Source organism: Barbus barbus (assembly GCF_936440315.1).
Source record: "Barbus barbus genome assembly, chromosome: 35".
Lineage (NCBI taxonomy): Eukaryota > Metazoa > Chordata > Actinopteri > Cypriniformes > Cyprinidae > Barbus > Barbus barbus.
In genome coordinates, this window is record NC_136763.1 from 17,667,479 (window position 1) to 17,680,037 (window position 12,559).

Below are 12,559 nucleotides of genomic sequence, written 5' to 3' on the forward strand. Positions count from 1 at the left end.
AATCCAGACAGAAGCATATCCACAAATATATGAGTGCCATGAATTTGTGTAACGGCAGTGAACCGCCAAGTTGTGTTTTTTTTTTTTTTGGTGTGTATTAAATGGGTGTTTGTGAAGTATAAGTCTCTTCTGGTAGATGCAGTAACTACATTAGCATGCTGCCAAAAAGCATCTCTTTCCATTGATGGCCATTTAAATGACAAATTTGGACTGTGTGTGTTTTTGTGGTGCCACCATCCAATCATAATTATCATAATTTGTCTATCACATGGCATTTATGGCTCAGGTGATCAGCTTAAAAGAGAGACTATAAGCAAAGATAGCTGCTTGCAAATCAAATATTTCCAGGAGGCAAGTGGATTTTTCTCAAAATAGGGTGACAAAAATGTCTCTACTTTTTTTTTTGGCCATGAAAAAAAGATTTCAAGACAGAATTCAGATTAAATAAAAAAAAAATCAAACAAGCAAGCAATTAAAAAAAAAATATATTTATTAATTTTCTTTTGTTTTGTTGTATTTTTTTTGGGGGGGTGAGCAGTGCAATGTCTAAACAAAGCAATAAAAACTTGCACTGTGGAGAAAAAAAAAGGTTGTTGGAAATCGGGTCAGAAATCTAGAAACAAATGGATCCTCTGCAGTGAATGGGTGCCATCAGAATGAGAGCCCATACAGCTCATATAACATCATGATAATCCACAAGGCTACATTCTATTATTTGAATTAATGCATTGTGAAGTGAAAAGCTGTGTTTGTAACAAACAAATCTATCATTAGTACAAGATAAAAGTCTGTTTGGACTCTTAGTCTGACAGCACCTATTGATGAGCAAGTAATGTAAAGCCAAATTGTTCTAAATCTGTTCCAATGAAGAAACTAATTCATCTAAATGTTTGATGGTTTGAGGGTAAGTACATTTTCATCAGTTTTATTTATAGGTGAACAATTTATATTTAATTCATAGAATAAAGTATCATTTATTGATTTTAGTCTGATCAGTCGTACGTATTGAGATTATATTTACACCATCTTGGTAAATGTAACTGCCATTGAAGTGGACCACAAATGCAGAAATAAAAGACTCTAGAAAAGCAATGAAGAGGGCTACTAATGCACACCCTGCCTAAACCACCGGTGACTCACTTGAACACTTGCGTCACATTGACTCATCCAGTTTGTTGTGTGTGGATGAACCGGGTCACACAGAGTGAGAAAGCAAATCAAATAAAGTAGTAATGATAAACGAATTGAATCTCCCAAAGGGAAAATTTCTTCAATCAACAGCCAGAGAGGGAGAGCAGTGTCTACCTTCTGTACAGTCAAAACATTGAGAAATGTTTTAGTGGAATGCTCTCTGTTACATTTATTTAGCTGACAAATTGAGCAGGGCCAAATCGTTCTTTGCCTTCCTCTGAACGTTTGAGCTCAGGCATTTAAATGACTATTCATTAAAACATCTTTGTGCTCCTCATTGACATCTATAAGAGGAAAATGACCTCCGTGCCTCAGGCGTTAAAACAGTGCAGATAGGTTCTACGAAAACACGGATTAGGTCTGAGCGGATTATTCCAATTGAAGCACTCTTCATATCCATTTAAATTGATGTATTGTGCACATGGTTGCTAGAAAAATAGGAAGAACGCAGCTAAAAGCAGTTTAACGTTTCTTTTATGGATGAGTCAAGACGTTCCTCACACTCGCACTGCTGAAAGATTGCTTGCTTTTCGTCTCCATGTCTCGTGGTAACTTCTTTTGGTTTCAAAATCCATTACAGACCTGACAAATCCCTTACGAAGCCATGGAGAGTTTTTTATCTGCAAAAAACAGTTGAGGAGAGGTACATTATTTTTCCTTCCGACGGTTGAAGGAATATCATGAATAAATCAGGTGCTCAAGACGACAGTTGTGAAGTGTCACGCGGAAGATTCATGCAAAGAGCTTAACTTTACCGTAACAAACAACCGTTTACAGCAGCTCTATTGAAATAGTAGACACCATCTCATTTGTCCTGCCAGGCCTGTCCAAACTACAACCGGTCTGAAGGGAATGTTTCTCCCTGTTTGATCTCCCGCAGGAGAGCGGAGCGAGAAAATGTTAGGTGACACGGTGTGAATTGAGTCAGGTTGTTTCGGAGACCTATTGTGGTGATAATACACAGCTCTAAAAATGATCTCTAACGGACACGGACGCACTGAGCGGAACGAGACAGGGCTAAACAAATCAGATGACAAAATAATGCCATGAAAAGTGAAAAGAAATAAGTGTACAGTAGAAATGAGGAGACAAATGGAAAAATCCATCTAAGTCTCATTTAAAACTGATGTCTGAGTAATTTCACAAAAGGAGCAGCATTTACTGATGAGAACTAAACACAAACATCTGCTATTAGGTGTCTAGTAGTTACATTAATGGTAAATTAATTATAAATGTATTCCATTTAAAAAAAAAAAAAAACTGCATGCAATGGTGGTGAATTTTTCATAAATATTTTAAAGGAGTATATGGTATGCATTTTAACATTTATAATTTGCTATTTAATGCTATAAAACAAAATTAAATATAATATAAAATTAAATATAACCCTGCAATGTAAACCCTGAATGAATTTCCAATTATGAATTTAAATACATAAATGATTATATTGATACATTATGTTATACATTTATGTAAAACGTAATTAATACAATTAATATAACATTAACTTAAATTACATTTGATATTAGTTTGTGATACCTAATGCAATAGAAATTAGAAATATGTTGTATTTTATACTATTAATATACTATAAAACAGCCCTAGTGAAAAATAAATATACATAAATGTGTTTGAAATACATTTAATGCTAAATATACTACCAATACATTTACAAATTTATGTTCTAAATAAAAATACGCTGCAATTGTACTTTTAGTATATTAAACTGGTATACTTGCAGTCTGCTAAGTAATTTTGTCCTTAATGAACTTTAACTGTGTGGAAGTAGTGCTGAAGTCCTGAAGATATACTTGAAGTGTATTTGATTGTGCAAAAGTTAAACTATTGCAAGTATACTTCAGGTACACTTTAAATATCTTGCTTTTAAAAGGACGATATTATTCAAAGATCATACAATCCTCATCAATAGTGACATTAAACACATTTTGGGCTTAACAATAAGAAATATGCATTGTGCAGAAGTAGTACTCCAAATTAAAGTTTAATTAGAATATTTATATCAGTAAGTCTCAAGCGATATGTCAGTAAATATTTTAATAGATTTAAACTATGCTTAGTATGAAATAAACACAGAGATGAAAGTCTCTCTCTGTCATTTTGTCTTATTTTCCTCTATTTCAGTCTCTGCTCTGAGGAACTAAGAAGGTCAACATGTTCCAACTAGCCCAAGTAAGCCTCCATCCTTTTTGTTCCATGTGCTGACCGAGTTGAAGCCGGTGCACAGGAAGTGATGTATATTTCTGCACGCCTTTGTAAACCAAAGTTGTTCTGAGCTACGCTTATCAATGGCCAATGAACAACCGTTCTGAGGACAGATAACAAAAGGACGTCCCACCAGGGTTTAGATACAAGGATGGAGCATTGGCTTCCTCTCTGCCTTTGAAATTCAAAAGATCACATTTCAAAAGGAAGGGTTGATGTGTGTGGTAAGGGAAGAATGATGTGGACTTTTGAGCAGTGTGTCAGCGGGTAGAATACAAGGGCAAGGATGGGTCATTGCTTCCCCACCATAAACTGTATGTCTGTTCCTGATCACAAAAAAAGGGGTACTAAATATAGATATGCAGATGATTCAGATAAGAGGAATCATCCTCATGTCTCTTCTTTGGCATTCACAGTCACACAGGGAATGAATATGCTTGCTAAAACTGATCAGGCGTACACCTTATGACCTCCGACCTTTAGGGCTGGACAGGAAGAGGAGTGTGTTTCATCAAAATAACAAGTGTGGACAAGGTGACCTGACTTTTAAACTGCAAAGACAAAACACACACACACACATTTCCACTATTGTCCACCTTTGAGATTAAGAGGTCTGAATTAATGAGCTACCTGGTTTGAATGCAAGTAAAGAAGAGAGAGGTAATAAAGAATAGCCTACTGTACAATGGAAAGGATTCAGAGTTTGGCTGTTTAGCATTAGCAGTTACCTACTGCTGGTAGATATGATAACCACATCATTATGCTGCCAAAAACAAAAACTCCTTTGGTGGTCACTGAAAATTAGCCACATAATCTAGGAGAGAAAAAAAAAGAAGTTTGTGTTTAAGAATTGTTTTACATTTTTTTATGTTATGCTCACCAAGGCTGCATTTGTTTGATGAAAAATACAATACAATATTAATAATGGGAAATAATATTACACATGTATACATACATGTCACATGTATGTCCCCGTATAGTTCCTGTTTTTCCTTATTTGGTTTAGTTCCTGTTCTCAGTTAATCATTGTTCATTCTGTCCACATGTCCATTATCTCATTTATCTCCCTCCATTTAAGCCCGGTGTTCTCCTGAGTTTCTTTGTCTCGGATTTATGTTGTATTGAATGTCTTGAAGTCTGTTGATGTTTATTAAAAGGATCTCCATGTTTAATTCCTCTTCGTGCGTGCTTACTACAACCACGACCGCGTGACAGAATCCAAGACCTAAAACAAAAGAGTAAGCGGCGCTCCTTTTCCTTTTTGTTTGTCTCCGGCGGCATAGAAACGGCCGCTCGTTTCTCCACCCTACACCTGGGAATTCTGCGGGCTTTCTGCGAAAACGGCATTGGATGATGCCACTGTAAACTCTCTGTTCTGGATCGGGGCCAATTACCATCGCCCCGTGGACCTCCCAGACACCACAGGACTGAGCTGGAGGCAAGGGATCCTCCGGTGTCTGGAGATTGTCCAGCCCCGATCCAAGACCAGCCTGCCGTCCAGTCCGTCTGCCATTCCCCAGTCAAGCCTGTCAGCCACCGTTGACTCAAGCCCGCCGCCGTCCGCGGCTCACTCAAGCCCGCCGGCCGCTCCGGTGTCTAGCCCACCAATCGCCACACCTGTGCCTCTGGGACTACTTGTGGAGTATAATGGGATGTCTTGGAGCACAGAATGCTCCCCAGAGCATATATATATATATAAGCATGCATGCATACATACATACATACATACGTACATACGTACATACGTACATACGTACGTACGTACATACGTACATACGTACATACGTACGTACGTACGTACGCACGCTCTGGGGAGCATTCTCCAGAAGTTTGAAAGCACAGCATTTGTAGAAATATAAATTTCTTTACTGTCACTTTTGAAAAATGAAATGCATCTTTATTGAAAAAATAATAATTTCTTAAAAACTGCTAATATACCGTCAGCAAAGCAACTATCACTAAGATACCACTGAATAGGAATGCTAATAGATATCTTTATTTCGCATGACTTCACATGTCGTAGTGAGCACACACATACTGGGACACACAAAGGAATACACACAGGTGTAATAAAATTAAGTACACACATACAAATACTATGATATGGCACCTGATAAGGCACACACCCCTGCAAACAGGGCCAGAAATATGACGAGTAATTTTTCAACTGTTTTTACAGTAGTAGCTCTACAATTTTTGCAATTAAATGACGACTGTATATTCCCAGCACAGACAGACAGATAGATTTGGTTTAAAAAAACAATACTGTAACTTTATTAGTCATAGTTTATCTTTACTGTCATTTTAACAATTGCTTTTAGCCCTGGTATCCACGCGTTGCTCTCATAAAGGTACTCAGCAGCCACGAGTACATAAACAACCACCAACATGAGGTTTGTGCTGACAGAACCCTTATGGAGACATTAAGCAAATAAAAAGATATTTGCTTTTCACATCAAACCCAAGATGATAAGCTGAATCGCATAATGTTTTAAGTTAAACTATGTGCAAACACGCCAACACCATCCGCCTACGATGCTTCTGCAGCATAAGAGAAACGGAAATATAACTGCTCTCTTGATTCATGTCCTGTGCCAACTCACCTAATGAACAACACCTAAGAAAACCCAAGAGAATCCGTCACCAAAGCCACTGGAACTGGTTCTCTGCGTGAGGCTAACAGACAAGCACCTGCAGAAGCGCCCATTCAAACAGGGCAGTGAGAAAACCAACCTCTACGCTCATTACAGAGAAAAAGAGGGGTGGCAATATAAACATTTACCTTGCAGGGCTGGGTTTGAATGGAATCCCTGTGTGTCCACCATCGCAGGTACACTCTCTCCCTCTCTCGCTCGCTCTCTCCCCCTGTGAGGCGGCCGACAAGAGAATTGTTTATCTAATAGGTTCCCATGTAGCTCTGTCTCCCTCTCACGAGTTCGGCTCTAAGGAGGATTTCCTCTCATGTTGACAAATTAGCATAAGCTGCTTCCTGGCTCACCTGTACTCATCCAACCTGTTTGGCGCCTCCTCCACCCCGCTGCGCCGCGTGCACCTGAAACTAGACACACCGGCCCGAAAATGTACTCTGTGGCATGTTAGAACAGTTACTTAAGGTGAAACATTATTCAGTTACTGTCCTGGGATGCTACAATGCCCGAGCTCTTTATTGTTTGGATTTTAAACTGCCTGTAAAGTAATTGCAACTTTTAAATGGCAATTTAAAACAAGAAATAATTATAAACCTAGAGCTTCTTGTCCCCTAAGGGGAATAGAAACCCCATTCTGACTTTATCTTTGCCTTGTAAGCAGATACGACAATGAAGCCAATGAGGAGTGGAACTCACAGAGAATGGCCCAACGGCATGAATCATCGACATTCTGCTTTGTTTAGTCCTCAAATTTACTTTCATAAGGCTGATAACATAAATGATGACTTTAGCACAAATGATGAATTAGAAAACAATTGTTTTGTTTCTTTTTGTCATCATAACATTTATAATTTTTTATGATGCTTGTCCAGCTTGTACAGGCTTAAAAATGTGATTTTATGAAAGATTAATGGATATAGACCTACAAATGATGTGATAGAACCACAGATGTTGTGCTCAAAAAAAAAAAAAAAAAAAAAAATAGTTGACTGCTTAATTAACGTGATGCACTTTCATTTGCTGAAAAAGGCAAACAAAACACACCATTATCAAACCTGTAATTTGATGTTACTGTTACCTACAAGAGATACAAACAATGCTCTCCAGACCAAATGCGCAACATGTCATGTCCTGCATTTCTAACACTCAAATTCTATCATCATTTGCTCATCCTCATGTACTGTATTTCCATCTGTACATTGGAAGTCAGTGGGATCCAATGTTATTTGAGGAGAAAAATATGCATTTTTATTTTCCACAGAATAAAGAAATTCATACAGGTTTGGAATGACATGAGGGTGAGTAAATATTCAGTGGAGCATCATATTTCATTTTTGACAGGAATGAAAACAAGGCTGTGAGGGATAGAAGTATAGTGCGCTCAAAGGATTGTACTGTTGTTTAACAACATACCCATTTTCCAGACAACAAAAGGTTGTTCCAAAAAAAAAGCAAGCAGTTAAATGTTGTGAAAATTACAAGGTCTAGGACCTTTATACAGTGCTGCAGACTGCAAGTCTATACCTCACAGCCTCATGTTCATCTGTGTTAAATTCAAGTTGGCATCTAACCTGACCAGGGTCTATGATGACAGGATTTTCATTTTATCCCAAACTATCCCTTTAAGGCTGTACATTTAAATACATTTTCATGGTTGAGTAGTAGATGCTCACAAAAGTGAGACAAAACTCTTCCGATTGTCTTCAGTGAGCAACCACAATTATGAATTGCAAAGTTGACTTTCTGATCCGTGCACGGCGTAGCTAATTAGAGAGCAAGAAAGATGAATAGAAGACGTTTCATCTCGAGTATCTAAGTCTAAACTGCATTTTAAGTTGAGAAATATGGAAATCTTTTGAATGCAAATCTTCTCGCCACCCAAAAAACAAGCCAGGCATGAAGACTTTAACAAGAAGGTCCAAAGAGCGGCTCCTAGGTCTAATGAGTGTGCGATGACACCCGTTCCTTTCCTCAGCCTATCTGATGACTGCTCAGCCTCTGGAACATGCATCAGACCGATAGTTTATTCAGTATCCATCAGATTCCCTGGGGGGGGGAATCACCTCAAAGATGTTCTCAACATGAATAAACTAACTGAATTATCACAGTAACATCCCAACTTACATGCATACCACTATTATGTTACACATTCAGAGAGCGCCAAGTAAAAAAAGACCAGCAGGCCTAACATTCAGTCCAATTGTTGTGGCCCCATTGTTCAAATCCAGACGGGAATCTCAGGGGCTGGCTGAATAGAGATGCTACTGCGGTCTCCTGTTACTTCCCATGGTTTCTAAGTGATAGGGTCTTGGCTCATGTTCACCGCTTCTTCTTAATGTTTAGATGCACCTGATAATAACATCACCTGGGCCTCCTCCTCGTCCTCATCCTCTAGGTCTTTGTATAACACTAACTCATTGAAAATAAATCAATATAAGCTTAGAGACTGAGACTCTTATTTCTGGCTGTGTCTGTAGTCCACTGAAAGAACACAAAAACTGAATTCACCAAAGCCCAGTAATTATGATTAAGAGCTTAATCATAATTTTTTAAATTAAGTTCTTAAAATTAAGAACTGTTACAAATGTGCTTTAAGAATAGCAATTACTATTATTATTACTATTATTAATCACTTTTTCTAGCACATTACCAAAGATAAAGGACATTTGGCATTCATTTATATTAATACAGAAGAAAAGGAATAAATGTATGAACTTAAAAAAACAAAAAAATCCCACTGAATTTATTTTAAGTATTGAGAGCTAGCCTCTGCAAACTTTTTATTTAATTTCAGTTCAAACAGTCTCAGAAAGCATGATCTATTAACCAGACATAATGGCATAACTAGCATAACCTGTTAAACGTAAAACATATTAATTACAACAGCAATTACATGAACAATGTGTAATTACAAGCAACACTGCAATAAGAGTATTGTCCATTCCATACAGACATTTACCATGGTAACCATAGTTTCTACCAAAATACCAAATGCTACTTTCAAACCATAATAATATAATATAGGATCTGAGCAACAAAAATAATAATAATAGTGCTGAAAAAACAGCTTAGACTATCCTAAGCCAACAGGACACAGTGGTGTTTAACTGGTTTGCCTAAAACCCCTCTTTTTATTTTTTATTTTATTTTATTTTTTCCTGGGGATCAGCAACTGTTTGGTTACCCATTTTCTTCAAAATATCTTCTTTTGTGTTCAGCACAAGAAAAAAATAAAAATACAGGTTTGGAACAACCTGAGAGTGAGAAAATAATGACAGAATTTTTGGATGAACTATCCCTTTAATAACAAGCAGCAACATGTTTAGTACTATTAATCTGCTGTCACTTAATCTAATATACAGGCATGCATCTGTTTTTCTCTCAACTGTTTACTTTCACTTTAGACATAACGACTGTGTTTATATGTAAACCTTGTTTGTTTTTGACAGTATTATCGCAATCAGGTGCAAAAGATAACTAAGTGTGCGTGCACTTCAAGTGTGTACACTCAGAAAAAGTGAATGTCAGAACAGCACCCGAATGAAATGATTAACCAGTAAGGTTTTAAGCCACATGTACAAATAATGTACTCTTGTGATTGCGAAGTGCAGTGTCCCATGAGTGTAGCTGTACCGTTGAGATAACATTTGATGTGAATGTCGTGTTGTACAGTATATTGAGACGGTGGCAGCAGAACTGCAACACTACGATATTTCCTCCAAAGCAGATCATGGAGACATGATTAATTGTCCATGGTCAAAAATCATGATATCACATACCCCTATTTGAAAACCAGTTAAGACCAACAAAATAGCTTAAGCTGTTTTATTTTTCAGCAGTAAATTCCTGAAAGCTTTCATTCCCGCTTGTATAGTTGGAAAATTAATAGCTTTGTTATACCTGCACTAGCACCTACATTCTCGTCAGCACATGGTTTTCTCTAGTATTTACCTCAAGCTGCTGCCATTAGCATGTTTGTATCATGGCTAATGCTCTCAGCAGGAACAGAGGGTGGGAAGAAGCACATCACCACCACAGTCACTTGTTACTCTGATAAACAGCTGAGATGGAATCGCAGCACCAATCGATGTTTCAAGATGCTTACACTTACAGACATGTAGACAAGTAGGCCAGCAAGATTAGCATCTGGCACAACACTCACTTTATACATGAAGAGCCAGAGACACAAGAAAATGTTGATACAGCAGGCTAGAAGGTGATGTATTATAAACAAAGCTGAAAAATGCATTATAGAATTTTGCTAAGAGAAAGAATAACTTGTTAGCGTACTTGATACAATATACCTGGTCAAAAGATGTTCGCTGTTAGTTAATATTAACTGCGTTATATGCGTTACAAAAGGTTTAGTTTATATTAGTGCTGTCAAAATTAGCGTGTTAACGCAGGTGATTAATTTTTCCAGTATAACGGTGTTAAAAAAATATTTAATGCCATTAATGCAGGGGCAGAGCCACCCCACTTACAACTGCTGCTTCTGTCTCTTTTTTTTTTTCTTGACAAGAACTGCATTTATTTAGAACATCTTTACTACCACATCAAACGGGAGATAAATGTATAAAAACCAGCATATTCAAATATATATACTAAAGTTACAAAAGTGATTTATTCCAGAGCAGAGAGAGATTTTCCTGTCCGGTGGTGGCGTGTAAAGATCGCAGTCATCCAAATGATGATAAAGTATTACTGTAAACAATGTATTTTGCGACACCATGAAATAAACAATAGAGCATAATACGAAACGATAGACTTTTTATTTTGTCCATCCGATATAGATATATATATATATATATATATATATTGTAATATCCCACATTGCATCACAATGATCATTTATCGATATCTTCAAATTGCCAGAACTGATTTTGCAGTACTTCTGATTACACATGAACTCTAACAGGGCTCAATGAGTGACAGCCCATAGTAAATCTACCTTTCACTGTCTCCAATAGACTTTAGTCAAGGTAGTGCAATTTTTAATATTTGACAGGAGTGAAAATGAGCCTTTGAGGATATAAGGGTGTTCAATGGATTGGACTGCTTGTAGCGTTTGTTCAGCTGACAAAACTTCTTTCTGAATAGTAGGGCTGGACAATAACTCAATATTAATATGCATTGCGCTATTTTTTTTTCAATAACGGTGATATGATTTTTCAGATCAGATTCAGACTCAGAATCGGATCGGACTCGGGCCGGTAATAACTGTCGGACACTAGGGCCTTCAATGCTAAAAATTCAGCTTTGAAATCAGGAATAACTTGCATTTTCAAATATTTCCAAATAGAAATTTTAAATGGTAAATATTTCAAAATGTTACTGTTTTTGCTGTACTTTGGATCAAATAAATGGAGGCTTGGTGAGCAGAAGAGAATTCTTTAAAAAACAAAAATCTTACTTTTCAAAAACTTTCGACTGGTAGTGTATGTCAGCCTATAGTTTGAAGTTAAAGATATTAATATTAATAAGGTGAGTCTGAGATGTTTATTTGACAGTGATTTTACATTTCTTGTTTGTATGAAGGCTAAATACAAATAAAAGGTGAACATTTATTTATATGTGCTGTATTTATTTATACCTTTATTTATACAGTGTGCCACTGTAAAGACTGTAAGTCTATCCCTTACAGCCTCATTTTCATCCATGTTAAATTCAATATTGCGTCTAACCTGATTAATATCTACTCACATACAAATAGAACCACTTAACCCCCAATTTCAAATGACAAATTACACCAAAACAATGTCTGAAGAACAAAATTCTAATTGAAAAAATATTGATAATTTGTACTTAGGCCACGTTTGGCACACATTTTGTACCAATCAAATGAAATGTGCTGTAAACTAAAGCTAGCTATTTAAAAGAAGCTACGATCTCTCAATATGTACCGCCTAAACTTACAGTTTAAATTGGAAATACGTCAAACAAGGAATGAAATTTGCATTCATGAAGAGCTTTATCAGCAGGCAAATGTAGCCGCTCTCCTTCACCCACTGTCGATGCCTCCATCTGAGGTTCTGCATTTGCATGACTGGGGTTATGGCACTTGACACACCCCATTGATGAATATATCTATCACTCTAATCGTATTTCCATACTGTTTGCAGAGAATGAAACATAATGCAAAATCCAGGGTTACCATAATGTATTACTCTGAACATGAAAAAACCATAAACATGGCAACAATTTCCCCCCATAAAATGAACACAGTAAAAAAATACATCCTTTACATGATTATCTATGTTGTTAATAACAAACTTTACAAGACTAACAGATTATTAACAGAAGGCTTGTACAGTAGCAATAAATAAATAAACACTGCAAAAACTATTTTCTTGTATTCCAGTACAAATATATTTGATTCTTAAATCAGAATACATTTACTTAAGTAATATGATACATTAATACATATTAAGTCTTGTTTTCTTATAAATGTATCAGAATAAAGTGTTTAAACAAATATCTGTTAATGGAGTAAAATA

The 12,559-nt window shown here is 36.6% G+C and overlaps 1 protein-coding gene across 1 annotated transcript in view; it reads right to left on the bottom strand.

The window, feature by feature from the left end:
* LOC306855463 (inactive N-acetylated-alpha-linked acidic dipeptidase-like protein 2) overlaps positions 1–6,352 on the bottom strand; it is a 209,077-nt gene extending 202,725 nt beyond the window's left edge. The window contains exon 1 of the mRNA XM_079394206.1: positions 6,197–6,352. Coding sequence (XP_079250332.1) covers positions 6,197–6,239 — 43 coding nt within the window. The 5' untranslated portion in view covers positions 6,240–6,352. The remainder of the gene's footprint in view (positions 1–6,196) is intronic.
* Positions 6,353–12,559: the final 6,207 nt, after the last annotated feature.